The sequence below is a fragment of the Pristis pectinata genome, chromosome 3, assembly GCF_009764475.1.
Source record: "Pristis pectinata isolate sPriPec2 chromosome 3, sPriPec2.1.pri, whole genome shotgun sequence".
Classification (NCBI taxonomy): Eukaryota; Metazoa; Chordata; class Chondrichthyes; order Rhinopristiformes; family Pristidae; genus Pristis; species Pristis pectinata.
In genome coordinates, this window is record NC_067407.1 from 30,912,884 (window position 1) to 30,932,303 (window position 19,420).

General features: G+C 40.0%; 2 protein-coding genes across 6 annotated transcripts in view; one reads left to right on the forward strand and one right to left on the reverse strand.

Annotated features, from left to right (window-relative positions):
- The window catches only part of cc2d1b (coiled-coil and C2 domain containing 1B), a 122,216-nt gene that overhangs the window by 55,566 nt on the left and 47,230 nt on the right, over nucleotides 1-19,420 (forward strand). Inside the window, exons 21-24 of one of the 5 annotated variants that reach the window (XM_052011997.1) lie at nucleotides 5,835-5,934; nucleotides 7,616-7,706; nucleotides 13,338-13,476; nucleotides 17,260-17,996. In XM_052011997.1, the coding sequence (XP_051867957.1) occupies nucleotides 5,835-5,934; nucleotides 7,616-7,706; nucleotides 13,338-13,466 (320 nt within the window). In that variant the 3' untranslated portion in view covers nucleotides 13,467-13,476; nucleotides 17,260-17,996. Of the gene's footprint in view, nucleotides 1-5,834; nucleotides 5,935-7,615; nucleotides 7,707-13,337; nucleotides 13,477-14,853; nucleotides 17,997-19,420 lie in introns of those variants that run through there. The other 4 variants (XM_052011996.1, XM_052011995.1, XR_007956001.1 and 1 more) reach the window with 4 other exon arrangements.
- LOC127568351 (zinc finger FYVE domain-containing protein 9-like) overlaps nucleotides 17,979-19,420 on the reverse strand; it is a 101,591-nt gene continuing 100,149 nt past the window's right edge. The window contains exons 17-18 of the mRNA XM_052011992.1: nucleotides 19,071-19,247; nucleotides 17,979-18,190 (exon numbers count right to left, since the gene is read on the reverse strand). Coding sequence (XP_051867952.1) covers nucleotides 18,029-18,190; nucleotides 19,071-19,247 — 339 coding nt within the window. The 3' untranslated portion in view covers nucleotides 17,979-18,028. The remainder of the gene's footprint in view (nucleotides 18,191-19,070; nucleotides 19,248-19,420) is intronic.

A 19,420-nucleotide genomic window follows, 5' to 3' on the forward strand; every position in this document is an offset into this window, starting at 1 on the left:
AGTGCAGCCTTACCAACGACTTGTACAACTGCACATAGTGTCCTAACTCCTATATTCAATATACTGACTGATGAAGGCCACCCTGTCGACTTATGACACCGCTTTCAACAAACTATGCACTTGTACTCTGAATGGTAGGGCACCAGGGAGTGTAATGGAACAGAGGGACCTAGAAGTACAAGTCCTGTGCTGGTTTGACTTTCCAGAATGTATCACCTCACACCTCTGTATTGAAATCCATTTGCCACTCCTTGGCCCACTTCCCTAACTGATCAAGATTACCGCCTTCACTATCACCACCACATTTCGTGTCATCTGCAAACTTACTGATCAAGCCTTGTGCATTGGCATCCAAATCATTTATATAAATAACGAGTAACAAGAGTCCCAACACCAACCCCTGCAGCACACCACTAGTCACCAGCCTCAATTCCGAGAAACAACCTTCAAGCACCACCCTCTGTTTCCTAACTGAGCCAGTTTTGAATCCACCCAACTAGTTCTCCCTGGATTCCATGGGACCTGACCTTCCAGACCAGCCTACCATGTGGGACCTTGAAGGCCCTGCTAAAGTCCAAGCAGACAATATCCACTGCACTACCCTCATCTACCTTTTCGGTTACTTCTTCAAAGAACTCTAAAAGGTTCATCTAGCAAGACTTTACACAGACAAAGCTATGCTGACTCCTCCTAATTAGACTGTCTATACAAAATGCTGGTAGATACTGTCCCTTGGAATTCTCTCCAGTAACTTCCTCACTGCTGATGTCAAGCTGACCAGCCTGTAGTTCCCTGGCTTGTCCTTACTACCCTTCTTAAACAACAGAACTACATTCCGGTCTTGAACTTAACCAGTGGCTAACAGTGAAGCAAATATCTTCGCAAGGGCCTCCAATTTCTTCTCTAGTCTCCCACAAAGTCTGAGGAACCACTCAGGGGATTTATCCACCTTAATGCACTGCAAGGCTGCAAATACCTCCTCCCTGGTAATACAACTGTCCTCCAAAACATCACCACTTGTTTCCCTTATCGCTTGAACAACCATGATTTTCTTCTCCAAACACAGGAGAAATATTTGTTAAAAGTCCCACCCATCTCCTGCAGCTGAAGGCCTAGGCAGTCCTGCTGATCTCCAAGGGGACCTACTCTCTCCCCAGCCACCCTTTTAATATATCTATAGAAACACCTGGGATTTTCCTTAACCTTGCCTGCCAGATTTCATGCCTTCTATTTGCCCTCCTAATTTCCCCCTCAAGAGTATTCTTAATTTTATTCATCTATATATATATATATATACACACACACACACACACATACATACACACACAAAGTCAAAGGTTTCAATCGTCACAGCCCTACTAAATACAATGTATGCTTTTTCTTGACCAGAGCCTCAATATCTCTCATCAGCCAGGGTTCCCCTTCACCCTAACAGGAACATGCTGCCCCTGGACTCTTGATATCACACTTTTAAAAGCCTCCCACTTGCCATTCATTCCTTTCCCTTCAGACAAGCTCACCCAATCAACCTCTGCTAGATCCTGCCCAGTTCCCCCTGCTCCAATTTAGGATCCTAATGTGGACTCATCCTATCCTTTTCCATCACTGTCTTAAAACTAATAGAATTATGGTCACAAGAGCCAAAGTGCTCCCTGACTGCCACTTTGGTTACTTGTCCTGTTTTGTTCCCCAAGAGAAGGTCCAGTATTGCACCCTCCCAAGTAGGGTCCTCTATATGTTGACTCAGGAAACTTTCCTGGACAGGTTTCCCAAAATCCACCCTGTCCATGCCCTTAACACTCTGGGTGACGCAGTCAATGCAGGGGTATTAAATTCTATCACTAGTACAACCCTATTCTACAACTATGAGCAATTTCTTTACACACCTGCTCCTCAAGTTCCCACCAATTATTGGGGAGGGGGGGGATCTATAATACAGCCCCACAAGAGTGACCCCTCCCTTTGTTCCTAAGTTCTACCATTTGACCTCACTGGATGATCCCTACCCCAACAATATCACCTCTAAGTATTGCTGTTATGTCCTCCTTATCAAAAAGGCAACACCCCCTCCTCACTTACTTGTACTTCTGTCACAACTGTAGCATCTGTATCCTGGAATATTAAGCTGCCAGTCCTGCCCTTCTCTCAGCCATGTTTCTGTTATGGCTATAACATCTCAGTCCTGAGAGCCAATCCACACTTGAGTTCATCCACCTTACCTGTTAAACCTCATGCGTTGAAATAAATGCAGTTTAACTGGGTATTCCCTTCCCTGCCTTTACTGTGCCCCTGGCTATCCTGATTACTAAATCTGCTCTTGATGGCTACTGCTTTATCCCATGACTTGCTCCTGCTCGTGCCACCCTCCTCTCCTCCCCCCCCCCCCGCCAATTTAGTGTAAGCCCTCTCTGGTTCAAGTCTCTTTTGTACAGGTAACCTCTATCCTAGAAGAGATCCCAATGGTCCAAGAACCTGAAAATCCCTGCTCCCCTACACCAGCTCCTCAGCCATAAATTTATCTGGCCTATCCTTTTGTTTCTGACCTTGCTAGCACGTGGCACTGGGAGTAATCTGGAGATCACTACCCTCAAGGTCGTGCTTCTGAACTTCTTAATTAACACCCAATACTCATTCTGCAGGACCTCATCCCTCATTCTACCCATGTCATTTGTACCAACATGTACAACAACCTCCAGTTGTTCACCCTTCCCAGAGAATGTTCTGCAGCCACTCAAAGACATCCTAAACCCTAGCACCCAGGAGGCAACACAACATTCTGGCATCTCTTCTACAGATGCAGAATCTCTTGTCTGTCTCTCTCACTATCATCTTATCTGACTGCAGGCTTTCCCTCTGAGCCAGTCACAGTGCCAGAGACCTGACTACTGTTGTTAACCTCTGAAAGAACATCCCCTCAACAGTATCCAAAGAGGTATACCTGTTAGTGAGGGGAATGGCCACAGGGGAACCCAGCATGGACTACCTACTCCCCTTACTTTTCCTGGTGGTTACTCATCTATCTGAAGCCTGTCCTTGGGTGTGACCACCTCAGTAAAAGTCTCGCTTATGATGCTACCAGCTTCCCAGATGATCCCAAGTACATCCAAATCCAATTCCAGTTCCAGTTCCAGTTCCTTGACCCAGTTTGTCAGGAGCTGCGGCTGGGTGCACTTGCCACAGATGTAGTCATCAGGGAGACTGTGAGTTTTCCATGACTTCCCATATCTTGCAGGAGCATTCCACTGCCATCCTGCCTCCAGTGAATCAAGTACAAAGGATCAATAGTAATATAAAACCTTACCCAAGCTTTTTATTGCCTGCTGTTAATTAGCCAATCCACTTACAATTAACTAAGAATTAGCAAACTTATCTTAAATTCCTGTAAATTGAAATTCGCAAACAAGCCCCTGAGATCTACCTCTTTTAAACTCTCCTGCTCTCGCTCTATCCTTAAAAAAGACTTTAAACAAAAAGTTTGTTCTAAGTTGTGAAAAGTGCAAGTTCAGAGGTACTAATGTGTGCATGTTTGTAGATCATAAAGATGTCCTGGATAGGTACAGAAAACATTCAACAAGTTTAATGGAATGCTGGCTACTAGGGCACAATACAGCTATTCAGAATACAGAGTGATGGAATTGTACAATGCAGAAACAGGCCCTTTGGCCCAACATGTCCAGGATAACCATGATGCATATCCACACTAATCCCATTTGCCAGCATTAGGCCTGTATCCCTCTACTCCCTTCCTGTTCAAATGCCTTCTAAACATTGTAATTGTATCTGCCTCTACCAGTTCCTCTGATTATATAACCACCATCCAATGTGTCAAAAACTTGCCCCTAAGATCTCCTTTAAATTCCTCCCCTCTCAACTTAAACCTATACCCTATAGTTTTAGACTTCCCCACCCTGGGAAAAAAGACTATCTACCCTGTCTTTGCCCCTCATAAGGTCACCCAAGGCCTCCTATATTCCATTTAGAATAAACCCAGCCTATTCTATCTCTCCTTATAAGTAAAGCCCTCCATTTCGGGCAACAGCTCAATGAATCTCTTCTGCACTCTATCTAATGCTGCCACATCCTTCCTGCAGTGTGGTGACCAGAACTGTACACAGTATCCAATGCAGCCTGACCAATGAGTTGGACAGCTGCAACATGACATCCCAACTCTGATACAGTGAGAAATTTTGAGCGCCACAACTTGGGAAGGATATAGTGGTCCTGGAGATTTAGAACATAGAACACTACAGCACGGTACAGGCCCTTTGGCCCACAATGTTGTGCCGACATTTTATCCTGCTCTAAGATCTATCTAACCCTTCCCTCCCACATAGACACATGAATGATAGAGAAATGGGGAGCTAAGAGTCTCTTAAATGTCCATAATGTATCTGCCCCCACAACCTCTGCAGGCAGCGCGTTCCACGCACCCATCACTCTGTTAAAAAACAACAACAACTTACCCCTGACATCCCCCTTATACCTTCCTCCGATCACCTTAAAATTACGTCTCCTCGTGTTAGCCATTGTCACCCTGTGGGAAGAGTCTCTGACTGTCCACTCGATCTATGCCTGTTATACATCTTGTACACCTCTATCAAGTCCCCTCTCATCCTCCTCCTCTCCAAAGAAAAAAGCCCTAGCTCACTCAACCTGTCGTCATAAGACATGATCTCCAATCCAGGCAACATCCTGGTAAATCTCCTCTGCACCCACTCTAAAGCTCCCACATCCTTCCTAAAATGAGGCAACCAGAACTGAACATAATACTCCAAGTGTGGTGTCACCAGAGTTCTAGAGCTGCAACATCACCTCGCAGCTCTTGAACTCAATACCCCGACTAATGAAGGCCAACACTCCATATGCCTTCCTAACAACCTATCAACCTGCGTGGCAACCTTGAGGGATCTGTGGATGTGGACCCCAAGATCCCTCTGTTCCTCCACACTGCTAAGAGTCCTGCCATTAACCTTGTATTCTGCCTTCCAAATCGATCTCCCAAAGTGTATCCTTGGAATCAGGAAGGTTAATGGATTATATTGAAGTTTTCAAGGTGTTTACCAGAAACTAACAGGTATTCTTTTTCTACCCTATTTCAACTGATTGGAAAATGAAGAGGCAGAGGGGGATTAGTTTTTAACAAAAAAAGCCATCCAGAACCAAGTTAGGAAGCACTTTTTACAGTCATTGGTTGTTGGAAATGAGGAATTCTCTTGTCAAATTGTTAACTTTAAATCAGATGTTGAATAGGTTTTTGTTAACCAGAAGTATTAGTAGAAGTGTGAAAATGGCAGGTGTGTGAAGTTACATTACAAATCAACCTTGATCACTTTGAGTAAATAGCCTATTCAGTTTGCTGCAAAGGGCTGAATTGCCTCCTGTTCTGTGTACGATAAATGAATTTTGAATGATTCAGAAACAGCTTCATCCCTGCGCCATCAGATTTCTGAACAGTCCATGAACCCATAAACCTCATTATCCTTTATTTTTGCACTATTTATTTATATTTGTAATTTATAGTAATTTTTATGTATTTGCACTGTATTGCTGCTGCAAACAACAGATTTCACGTCATATAAGTCAGTGATAATAATTCTGATTCTGATTCATAAGGGCTGCCATTTAGAATAGTTGTAATGGGCTGTTACTAGTTTTTTATATATAAGGCAGTGATGTAAAGAGGATGATTCTTGTATGTTGATTTCAGTGTTGTAAAACACCACTCCTGTTTGTGGTAACAGCTCAACCATTATATGCCTTTTACAACCCTTTGTCATGTTTCAACTACAGTGTGTACTGTGTCTATTTTTACAGTCATTTTTTTCTTCTTCCAGAATATAATGAGAGTTTTGTGCTCAATATTAACAGAAATCATCGTGGGTTTAAACGAGTAATTCAAACCAAAGGAATTAAGTTTGAAGTATTTCATAAGGGGTAAGAATCTTAGTAGCAGTTTGCCTAACACTGCACATGTATCTGTTTTATGTGATCTTACAGAGATGTTATAAAATATAGTCTGCCACGAGAAATCTGTGCGCTACTTTGGAAAGGAATAGAAGTTTACTTGAGCTTTATATTGTTTGTGTTGTGTAGATCTGTGCAATTATGATTTTATTTGACAATTTTGGCATAATACTATTATAGCACTAGCGACCTGGGTTCAATTCTGTCGCTGTCTGTAAGGAGTTTGTACGTTCTCCCTGTGTCCACATGGGTTTCCTCCAGGTGCTCCAGTTTCCTCCCACATTCTAAAGACCAGTAGGTTAGGAGCTGTGGCCATGATATGTCGGCGCCGGAAGAGTGACGACACTTATGGGCTGCCCCCAGCACATTCTCAGTAACGCAAAAAGATGCATTTCACTGTGTGTTTTCATGTACATGTGACTAATAAATAAATATACAGTATATTTTGCAGGAAAGTGTTGACTGTTACACACTCAGTAGCTGATTTCCAGAAGGTTCAGGATTTCTTTGCAATATGCATGCCCTGAATCTCCTGCCAATTGTTGAGCAGTTCTCCAGTGTTTCCACTGAGGTATCTGCTCAACCTAGTGAAGCAAGTTTTAGGTTCAGTTTTTCCCCTAAATTCATCAATTATTTTGAATTTTTTAATAGCTTAATTTTTAATCCTGAATGTCAGAATCATTTACTATGTCTTGACATCTTTATTAGCCAGCTAGCCCATGGGTGTGTCTTGGCCGCCTGTCAAATTGTTTTTCAGCAGTTTCATAAAGTCAGAGTTAGACAGCCCAGAAACAGGCCCTTTGGCCCAACTCATCCATGTCAGCCAAGGTGCCTATGTGAGCTGGTCCCATTTGTCTGCATTTGGCCCATATCCCTCTGATTTTTTCCTATCCATGACCCTGTCACTGGCAAGGCTCCTTTTGGCTGCAACCTTCCCTCACAAATCCACCACCTTCCCCCCCACCAACCCTCCCCCCCCCCCCCCCCCCCCCCCGGCCATCCCACATAACATGGTGAAGACTGTGGCACTGTGGAGGGCCTCACTGTTGAGGATCTGGCTACCTCCAGACAGCAAGATCATGCTGACGAATGTGATTGAGGCAAGTTTGATCTTAGCATGGAGAGCTTGCCACTGACTGCAAAATGATGTGCTTATTTAAAATAGATTTCCTCAATTCTGCTAATGTTTTCTTTAGAATGAAATTAGAATCCTAGAAGCTGTATCTTTCATTTCTCCAAGGCACACAATGATCTGAACAGTGAATATGCTGGAGACTCTTTCCAGGGTGGTTTCAAATTGAACTATATAGTGCACCATCAGCAAAGCACAGAGAATGATTGTTTGCCAGCCATTTCCTTTTCCTGTTATGAAGGAGGACCTAATCACCTGTATTAACCTAGTTCAGATCGGGCATTCACTATAGGGAGACTGCATTTGCAAATCTGTGTCCTATTATACCTAATGTAAATTCATGGTTATTTCTTTCTTCCCTGAAAGTGTCCTTTAACGTTCATTCTCTCTATTGGTTTACCACTGTTTCTGTTCTGGGTACAGTTCCACATACCAGTACATTAACTTAGGGCAGAGATTGCTATGTTTTGCAAGGTTGTTTCTGTCATACAAGATTAATTGCTTTGATTTTTTTCTTAGTGGATTTTTCAGGAGTGACAAACCAGTTGGAACTGCACAGCTGAAACTGGACAAGCTAGAAACTGAATGTGAGGTCAGAGAAATCGTGGAGGTAGGTTACTAATTTATTGTATTCCAGTGTAACCACCTTCTTGGAACAATTGCATCTATGGAATGAAGCTACTTCTGCAGTGCTATTAGACAGGAAACTCCAGGATTTTGACCCAGCATTGTTGAGGAAATGGCAGTGTACTTCTCACTCACTATAATGTGTTCCCTTGCTATTGAAGTTGCAGGTGGTGGCATTCCCATGTGTGTACTGCCCTGGTCCTTCTGGGAGGTAGGGTTCTTGGGTTTGGAAAATGTTTTTGAATAAGTTTTTTGGCAAATAGCAACAGTACATTTTACAGATAGTAAGCACCCCTGCCATGCTGCATTGGTACTAGAAGGAATGAACAACAAAGATCGAGAGTTCTATGTTATCCTGGATGGCATTGAGCTTCTTGGGTATAATGGAGCTGCATTCATTCAGGGAGTTCCATAACACTCCTCACTTAGGGGCTGAGAATTCCAGAGATTCACCATCCTCAGAGAAGAAATTTCTACACTGTGTGAGTGACTCCTGTTTGCCCATCAAGACATGAGGGTGGTGGAGGCCAGATCATTAGATACATTTAAGGTGGAGATAGAAAAATATTTGAAAGATCAAAGAATTGAGGGTGATTGGTAACTGACACAGAAGTTGAGACCAGCATTGGATCAGCCATGACCATACTGAATGGTGGGGCAAGCTTGAGGGGCCTGGTGATTCCTGAATGTCCAGTACTTAATTTGCTCATGTAGCTAGCTCCAGTATTTATATTTTGCTTGATATTGAAGGTAGAAGAGTAATGCTGTTGAATATAAAGTGTATGTAGTTGGATTCTCTTGCCAAGCTCTTCACTGGCGTCTGAATGACATAGATATTACTTGCCATTTATCGTATGTGTTTGAATTAAAAAACAAACCGCTGGAGAAACTCAGCAGGTCAGGCAGCATCTGTGGAGGCAGAGATGGTCGATGTTTTGGGTCAAGATGTGTATTGCCACTTGCAGGCAAGTGCTGTTTCATTTTATGAGGATTTGCCAATGGAATTGGACATTGTGCGACCTGTGAGCATCCCCACTTCTTAAGTTGGAAGGAAGTTTATTAATGAAGCAGCTGAAGATGGTCGTGCCTCAGGCATTAGCCATGGAAGTGACACACAGATGTCTGAAATGATTGTTTCCCACAATCATCCTTTGTGTTACGTATTACTCCAGCCAGTGGAAAAGTTTTCCCTTTATTCCCATTGACTTCAGTTTAACCAAGGCTCCTTGATGCCACATTTGGTCAAATGCTACCTTGATGTCAAGGACAATCATATTCATTTTGTCCCTGGAATTCAGCTCTTTTGTCCATCTTTGGATCAAGGTTGTACTCAGATCTGAACCAAATAACTGTGGCAAAACCCAAACTCTGAATTGTTAGTAGCAAGTGCAGTTTGATAGCACTATTGACGATACAGGTGACACCCCCACATTATTTTGTCGGGGGGGGGGGGGTTACATTCCTGAAAAAAAAATCAATATTTTCAAAAGGCCTTTGACAAGGTGCTGCACAAGAGGCTGCTTAATAAGATGAGAGCCCATGGAATTACAGGAATGGGTGGAGCATTGGCTGATAGGCAGAAAGCAAAGGGTAGGAATAAAGGGATCCTGTTCTGGTTGGCCGCCAGTTACTAGTGGTGTTCTGCAGGGGTTGGTGTTGGGGCTGCTTCTTTATACACTGTATATCGATGATTTAGATTATGGAATAAATGGCTTTGTGGCTAAGTTTACAGATGACACCAAGATAGGTGGAGGAGCAGGAAGTGTTGAAGAAACAGAAAAGTTGCAGAGAGACTTAGACAGTTTAGGAGAATGGGCAAAGAAATGGCAGATGAGATACAATGTTGAGAAATGTGTGGTTGTACACTTTGGAATAAGAAATAAATAGGCAGTTTATTATCTAGCTGGGGAGAAAATTCAAAATTTGTAAGTGCAAAGGGACTTGTTTCTTGTGCAGGATACCCTAAAGGTTAACCACCAGGTTGGATCAGCAGTAAGGAATGAGAATGCTATGTTGGCATTCATTTCGAGAGGAATAACGTATAAAAGTAAAGTTGATGCTCTATAGGACACCGGTGAGACCTCATTTGGAATACTGTGTGCAGTTTTGGGCCCCTTTATCTTTGGAAGGATGTGCTGATGGTGGAGAGGGTTCAGAGGAGATTTATGAGGATGATTCCCAGAATGAAAGGGCTTACATACAAGGAGTGTTTGTCAACTCTTAGGCTGTATTCATTTGGAGTACAGAAGAATGAGAGGGGCCCTCATAGAAACATTTCGAATGTTGAAAGGACTGGACAGAGTAGGTGTAGCAAAGTTATTTCCCTTGGTGGGTGAGTCCAGGCCAAGAGGGCAGTCTTAGAATTAGAGGGTACCCATTTAGAACAAAGATGAGAAGTTTCTTTAGCCAGAGGGTCGTGGATTTATGGAATTTGTTGCCACATACAGCTGTGGAGGCCCGATCATTGGAGGTGGTTAAGGAGGAATTGATAGGTATCTAATTAGTCAGGGTATCAAGGGATTATGGGGAAAAGGCCGGGAATTGGGTCTAGATGGGAGAATAGTTTAGCTCATGGTGAAGTGGCGGAGCAGACTCGATGGGCTAAATGGCCTACTTTTGTCTTGTGATCATGTGATATTGCATTTTCCATAACACAAAGCCACGTCATCTGTGAGTGAGTAAAGAAATGTGGGTTAAGAAAAAAAATGTACTTTTTTCACTTAAATTCCATGAGAATTAATTTTATTTCATATCTCAAATTTTTGGGTAGTGATTTGGGAATTCTGCAAGAGTGAATTTCCATGACCCGAATGGCCATAATATGAGGATTGCCTGTACCTTCCATCACTTGGCTGATGATTGGAGTTAATTGCCAGAATGGATTTGTCTTGCTTTTTGTTGGCATGACTATCCTGGTCAATTTTCCACATTATTGGTTACCAGTATTATAACTGTAGCTGAATAGTTGGGCTAGAGAATGGCCAGTTCAGAAGCTGAAATCTTTAGCAATCTAACCAAAATGCTGTCTCATCCCCTGCTCTATGCTGAATCTAATGCTCCAGACAGCAGTGGTGTTGGGCAAAATCAGAGGTCATCATTTTAGCTGAAGATGGTTACAAATCATTGGCCTATGCCTTACCTTTTGGCACTTGTAAAGAATAGGATTTTCTCTTGACATTGCCTCCTTCCACACATTAATTGACTTCCAGCTTTCCTGATTGGATGTGGCTGGACTGCAAAGCCTTTGGTTTTGGTGGTGCTTAGATCTATTGCACTTTTTTTTACTGTTTAGCACACTTGTAGTTCTGCATTTTAAAAGTCACTCTCATTACTGTGTATTCCTAAAGCTTTTTAATGTTTTAGCTTGGGAATTTTCTCCATAAGAAAAGCTCTTGAGAACTGAACTATAACTTGGAAAGATCATAGATAGGTTAGTTTCCTGTCATGTCTTGTGTTAGCTGATCTCACTAGATTTGCTGCTGTTGACTTCCAGTACACTGTGATAGAAAAAAATCATTTCTCCTCCTAATCTCTTCCAGTGATGCCTGCTAAATAAACATGTGCTCAGACCAAACTGGATTTGGCTATGAGCTTTCCACAAAGCAATAAACTAACAACAGTCAAATCTAGGGTACCAGTGCCCATGATCTGTTAAATCATTGTGCAAGTTGAAACTGCAAATGTTATTTCTGTTGCACCATGGAAGAGTACAAGTCTGTACTGCAGGTTCATAAACAATGTATTCTACCGAAGACCAAAAGTGAAGCAACTAGCTTTGAATTCAAGATAAAGCCACTCTAAAATAGAATACCGCCACAATTTCACATCAGGTGTTTTACAAAACATTATTCATTCCTAGTAGAACATAGAACACTACAGCACAGTACAGGCCCTTCGGCCCACAATGTGCCGACATTTATCCTGCTCTAAGATCTATCTAACCCTTCCCTCCCACATAGCCCCCTTTTTCTTTCATTCATGTGTCTAAGAGTCTCTTAAATGTCCCTAATATATCTGCCCCCACAACCTCTGCAGGCAGTGCATTCCACGCACCCACCACTGTGTAAAAAAACTTACCCCTGACATCCCCCTTATTCCTTCCTCCAATCACCTTAAAATTATGTCCCCTTGTGTTAGCCATTGTTACCCTGTGAAAAAGTCTGACTGACCACTAGATCTATGCCTCTTATCAGCTTTCACACCTCTATCAAGTCACCTCTCATCCTCCTCAGAGAAAAGCCCTAGCTCACTCAACCTATCCTCATAAGACATGATCTCCAATCCAGGCAACATTCCTGGTAAATCTCCTCTGCACCCTCTCTAAAGCTTCCACATCCTTCCTATAATGAGGCAACCAGAACAAAACAATGCTCCAAGTGTGGTCTGACCAGAGTTCTATAGCGCAGCACCATCACCTCGCAGCTCTCTATACCCTGACTAATGAAGGCTAGCACTCCATACACCTTCTTAATAACCCTATCAACCTGCGCAGCAACCTTGAGGGATCTATGGATGTGGACCCCACTCTGTTCCTCCACACTGCTAAGAGTTCTACCTAAGGGATCTCATAATCTGCCTTCCAAGTCGATCTCCCGAAGTGTATCACTTCACATTTATTCGGGTTGAACTCCATCTGCCACTTCTCAGCCCAGCTCTGCATTCTATCAATATCCTGTTGTAATCTACAGCAACCTTCTACATCATCCACACCACCACCAACATTTGTATCATCAGCAAACTTACTAACCCACCCTTCCACATCCAAGTCATTTATAAAAAACACAAAGAGCGGAGGGGGGGTCCCAGAACAGATCCCTGCAGAACACCACTGGTTACCAACCTCCAGGCAGAATACGCTCCATCTACCACCACCTTCTGTCTTATATGGGTGAGCCAATTCTGAATCCCATGAGGAGCTAATATTGTAGAAAATTTTGTTCAATTAAAACTAAAATATGCAACTCGCCCTGTGTTTGACATTGAAATTAACAAATGTGATTTTAAAGCTAGTGTAAAGATTATAACCATGGGTGTTTTGAAGGCCTGAAAAATTAGCCTAACTTCTTGGAGATCAGCCAGAGAGGTAGCAAGTATCATCCAATGCATCATTTCTTTTGAAACATTTCTATTTTAATTGCGAATGAATTTAACACTATGGGTTCCTTAATTGCAATTATTCTTTGTTCTCACTCTGTGAGATTATATTCATAGTAAAGTCTGTTTATTGTGGGTGTATGTGTGTAAGACTAATTAGCTGAGGTTACAGATGAGCCTAAGACTGACTTGTGTCCTGCCTGTTTTTTTGCTGTTGGTGAATTGATTATTTGCTTTGTGCAACTTGATTAAATTCTATTTATGTGCACTTTGAATTGAAAGAGCTTTATAATTTCGAGCTTCTATTTTTTCCCAAGAATATTTAATGCAATTAAACCTTTTTCATTATAGGTCAACTTTAACAATATTTCAGATGCTATTCATTCTAAACTTAATTTGCAGCATGTCTGATTGCCTTACTTTTATTTTTTTAAAAAGTTGCCAAGTTGTGATAAATCTTGTAGATTCTTTCCATTCTGTAGTATTTTTCTCTGAAGAGCACTTGTTGTCCTATCCTTAGATTTTTGATGGCAGAAAGTCAACCGGTGGTCGGTTGGAACTGAAAGTTAAGATCAGAGAACCACTCAATGGTCAAGATATGCAAACTACAACAGAAAACTGGCTGATTCTAGATCCAACCACCCGGTGAGAACATACAGGTAATTTTTCCTCTGAGAATATTTGGAGGAGGAATGAAAAGTACAATTCAATGCTATTAACTACTTTTTATATTTCTCTAGATGCAGGACTGCTGAATTTAAATCATGCATGTTGCTTGCTTATTTGTATATTGCTTGTACCTGGTCTTGGTGTCTCAGCCTAGAACAAGAGCAACTTTTTAAAAGATGTGTTAGGCTGAAGGTTCAAACATGCACTGTACCCAAGTTGCACTACTCTTGTGCATGACTTTAGAAATTGATAGCACATTTGAGTATATGAAAAGTTCAGAAGTCTTGTTTTGCAGAATATTTACTAGATACCTTTACATAACTATTATCAACAGCCAGGATAGACTTATTTAGATTAGAGTGGAATTTAGTTTGAGTCATATCTGGTAGCAGCATACTTGTAAACTTTCTACAGGATTGTTCGGTTTTTCCATACCATAACTTGCTAGTAGTACAAGCCACACATGGCACATTAAGGGCTACAAAGGTATTTGAGACAAAGAAAACAGACACTGGAAGAACATAGTGGATCAAGCACCATCTATGGAGGCAAAAGGTACCTGTTGATGTTGCAGGTTCAGATGCTGCAAATTGGGACTGTTCATGATGCAGGGTCTTGACCTGAAACAGCAACATGCACCTTTTGCCTCCACAGATGCTGCTTGACCTGCTGAGTTCTTCCAGCATTCTGTTTATCATCCCAGATTCCAGCATCTGCAGTGTTTGTCTTCACAGTACATGGGACCTAAATGAATGATGACACAAATGCAGCTCCTGATCCAATGAAAATGAGGGAACAAGAGAGAAAAATAGGAGTTACTTGGGTATATTAAAATCAAATGTGTAATAGAAAAGGAAAATATGTATTGAAGGAACAAGTTAACAATAGTCCAAATAAAAAAGTAATGTTTTTAAATCAAGTAGCCAAAGTAATGATTTTCCAACAAGGGAGATTGTTTGGCATTACACCATGCTGTGAACTGTCAGTCCTAACTTACGTTGCAAACTTGATGTGCAACTAACATGCAATCCAGCAAATTCTTAAAAATAACAGGTAAGCTAAGAGGTGGTGGTATAATTTTGGGAGAAGCCAACAGCAGAGAGGCATCAATTGAACAGCAAATTCCACAAAAGTCCTGGCATACCTATTAAACTACAGAACTTGCTGCTCAATTTACAAATCAGTAACTGTGTGCACAGTAAACATGCCATTTATTTTAATTTGCATTCTAGTTTGTTTTGAGAGTATTACTAAAATGAGGACACAAATTTATGTTAATGTTCATTCACAGTGTTGATACACAAAAATATTAGACAAAACTAATTTAACAAAACAGTAATGCAGTAGGTTCTCTTTTCCCCCCCAAGGTCAAATCATGACATCTATGCACCTCTCGCCTGCTACGGAAAGGAACAGAATATACAAGTATGAATTGCTGCTATTGGGAATGCCAATATATGCATACAAAGCCAAAGATGATATGAAATACACAATGCTGTATTTCATTACTAATTTGAAAATACAAAGCTACTAGTAATGTAATGAGTCAGCAAAGGAATGTAGAAAAATATTATGAAAAATAAATTATTGATAAACTTGCTGCATTTTAAAAAGTTATAACTTGTCTCCTTGTATTTTAGTACCTAGAATCACAAAGCACTTTAGATTTTCAGACAAGATGGTAAATGAGTTATATTTCTCTTTCAGTTAGTCTGTTTTGAAAACTGTCTGGAAGCAGAAGTGAAAGGAAAATGTGTTTAAAATATTAATTTGACTTTTATTCGGTTATTGAGAGAGCCTTTGCGTACTCAAATTTCCTCTAAGTGAGGATGTCTGTTTCCATTATGTTAACAATTTATTTTTGTTCTGATAATCTTAAAATCAGGTATTATAACATAATATACTGAAATTTACATCAGTGTAGTTATCAGCTGTTAATCTAATACAAAGCCAGGTTTAATTACATCTTGGTTCATTTGCATTTTAAAATACATAAACAAGACTAATAATTCTAGTTGTTAAAGCATTCCTCTTGGCAGTCCCCTCAGAATTAAGGAAGACTTGTTTTCACTTCAGTTCCATGGACTCATGGTGCAGGAGATGATTGACATGGTAGAAAATGCACTCGGAACATAACAGCTGGGGTGTGAAGCTCCACATGTGAATCCTAGCACCTAAGCTTTGGTATTGCTAAGCAAGGTAGAAAAGAGTGTAACAAGTTTTTAATTCTCAGTCAGAGGATGTGGTTGCACAGAATTTACATTTGTTGCTCATCCCAGCACTTAGAAACTGAATGGCTCTGTAGATTCTAATTAAATTCCTATCAAATCTATTTCAACATATGAGAATTAGTTTAAGTACTAGAAGTAGCTAAGAGTAGTTTTATGGATTGTTGGTATTTTCAAATAATCAATACAAGGTTCTTATTTTTACATGTGAACTTAAAGCTGTTATACTTATATACATTGTATTTTGGTTAATGCATCCTTTCAGTGCGCAAAAATTTAAGAGGGTCAATTTAAATTATTTTTGAGGTATTAATTAACAAAAGTGAATTTGGTGTCTACAAGTACACTGAAACATTGGCTCTTAGCCAATAGGTAACTAGTTAGAACTTGATTTAAACCACAAAAAAATGTGAATACTGCTTTGTGCAGACCTTTCAGAAATTGCATAAGTGAAGTGATGAGAACTGACTATTTAGCTTACCATATCAAAAGGGAAATTGTATGGTTAATACCCAAAACCTTTCATCAGAACTGGAAAAGTGAGAAAACAAGTGTTTTAAATTGTAGTGGAGTGGAGAGAATAAAAGGAATGTCTATAATAGGATGGAGACCAGAAAGAATGTTAAGTTTCTTAAAGATAGACACCACCAAGTCATTCTAGAGCAGCTGAAGCAACATAAATTTGACAAGCAAAAGACCAGACACCTGCTGTGAAAATTTACCTTTTAATGGTGGGCAAGGAGGGGGAGAAGCAAATGAATCTTATTTTTGAGAACTGTCACCAATAAAGCAGAAAGAGGCCCTGTTTACATTAGATGGGGCATCAGTTCTGATGGAAGGTCATGGACCTAGACTATGAACTGTTTGTCTGCATCGATGAGCATTCCAGCACTTATGTCAAATTTCCAATTTGTGGCATTGTCCATGTGCAACACAACATGCTCAAAGGACAGTGTTTATTTCTTCCTCTTTACTGATTTGAATTGAATTAATGAATAACAACTTTCTAATTTTAAAAAAGGTACAAAAAACTTTATAGTGCAAGCTTACCCTGTTCTCACTCATACCTGTTGCATACAAGTTTTCAGAATACAGTTAACAAAAAGACATACAGGATTTATGCAAGAATACTTTATTGCTGTTGTGTATTTAATGTGATAAATACTTAATTGGTATTCAGAGGTTTTATTAGGAAACCATTTATTTGTAACCAGTTTCTAAAGTGCACATTTGACTACTGCCAATAGAAAAACTAAAAGGAAATGAAACAGCATTTCACCTAGATGTACAATGATTCTGTACGTCTTATATGCAAGGTAAAACCACATTTCCACTCAGTGATATACAGTTGAAGGAAAGAGGCTGAACTAAGCTAATAACATTTACTGATTCTTAAAAAGCCAATACTACAGTTGTTTTTAAATAAAGGAAACATTTATTTACCTTATATTAACTATTCTTGAATCGCAAATGTTTCTAAATGCAAGAAAACAAATATACAGTGTATTTGGCTTTTAAACAACCACATTTTACATTTACTTACAGGAGTTCATTTGCCCGAGATTCTGCTTAATTCTGGCACCAAGGATACTTTCCTCTATTTGGAGACTGCCCATAATAGCCCAATTGAAGCAGATTCTTTTCATGAAGGCTTTAAAAAACTAATCCCTGTATATATGAACAGTATTACCTGAGGTGCCCATGCACCAGCAAATACAATTAATACAGCTGATACGAAATGCAGTATGGCTGAGAAAGTCATTAAAAGTTTTTTAGAATAATTTGTTTATACACTACCTTTATTTCATGGCTAGAGATTACCACAATGTCCCATTATGTGGTTTACAAGGCATAGGTTAAGTGCTTCAAAACTTCAGACATACATTATATACAACCTAAATATATTAACTGCTGATTGTGTCAGGGAAGTAGTGATACTGAGGTCAAAGTATTTCTATATTCTCATGTGACAGTGTCATTATAACCATGTGTACTTATTTTATTTCAAATTGAAAACTAGCCTCAGAATCCTGAAGAATGATGCTGTCAATTCAGACAATGTAAACTAGTAGAAATCAAAATTCATTCATGCTTCAGAACAGCTTCAGTCGACCAAAAGAATAAGTCCACATCTTATAGAAAGTTGAAGACAGGTAACCTGACCTGCATTACATTAACCACAATGGCCCATGGTGCATAGTTGATTCAGCAATAATGGAGCACCAGTTCAGTTTTATCATACCAACAGTTTAAAGTGCAAATGGTTTTTAGTCAGTAATGTACACCAGTGAGATGGAAAAGCTTTTTCAGGTTTCTAGGAGAAGCTCTCCAGGATGTAAAAGATGAGCTCCATCACAACTGGCCCTTCACTCAGCTGACATGCTCCACCATGGATTACTGGAACCAAAGCACTGTCAAGGTCATTCATGTACTGTGAAGGAAGGGGTTGTCCATTGCTACCAGTTTGATATCCAACCTGATTAAGTAAATAGAGATTTATGGAAGTAGGTTGACACCAACAAAACAGTTACAAAATGAATTTCCTTCACATTATTGAACCAAATGAGACATTTTGCACTCAAAAGTACTCAATTCTAGCCAGTGGCAAGTCATAAATAAAAGAGTACTCTGAACTACATTTAATACAGTTAACCTTGACTTCCTTAAAAAGGACATTTATTAGTTATCAATATTCACGTCAGTTGTTTAAATCTCTTCATTCTGTTCCCACTGTCATCATACTCCAGTTTCCGCTAATTCCATTCAAAACTATACCAGATTGGAGAGCCATCTAAAGTGTGTGATGCAGGTTAAGACCTAGCACCCCATTTATCCTTCACAAACTCTCAATGATTCTGCTTAATTCATGAAAAATGCAATCTGAGAAATTAATAAAGTGGAGTTTCACAATCCTACATCAACTACTGAGCTCTTTTTGTAAACAATATGCACTGTGCAAGACCAAGGTTGGTGTACAAGTCATTATTCTGACTCTTTTCCCCCCCCCCCCCCCCAAGAAGTAGAATTTTAGGAATGCACCTTCCTTGGGTTTAAAATGCATTTAGCTTTTCCACAAGAAGCTTTAGATCAAAGTGAAAATTTTGAGACCCTATTCTATAAATAATGCACTATTTTACTAAACTTTGAAGCAATGAAATTGCAAAAAATTAAGTGTGAAAATTCAGATCAAATTTTAAAGTCAAAACCTATAATGCTTAATTGATTTAAATGAACACTACACCTCCTTTCCAGCACTAATTTTAGCACCAAAAATAGCCAGAAGGTAGATGTACCAGTTTTTACAGCAATTTAGAACTTTGTCTCTTGGACATAATACAAAATTTAAACTTTAGTACCTGGTCTGAATCTAGTGTGACACGGAGTCCCAGTTTTGATTTTCCATCTTCTTTCAGCAGTTTAAGGTGGGGACAGAGTGCCAAGCAAAATGCCTTAGCCATATTTTCTGCAAGTTTGCTGTGATCTGCTGGGTCACTAAGATCACTGGGCTGTTCCTCACTCTGCAGGAAAAATACCTGAACAAGAAAAGATTAATTAATTACTTTAAATGAAATGGAATTCAATTCATAAACTTAAAATTTACATTTACCTAAAACCTCAAGGCATTTTATAGGCACGCTAACAAAATTTGAACCAATCACACACAGATGAATGGACACACGACCAAAAGCTTTGATGTGGTAGTAGG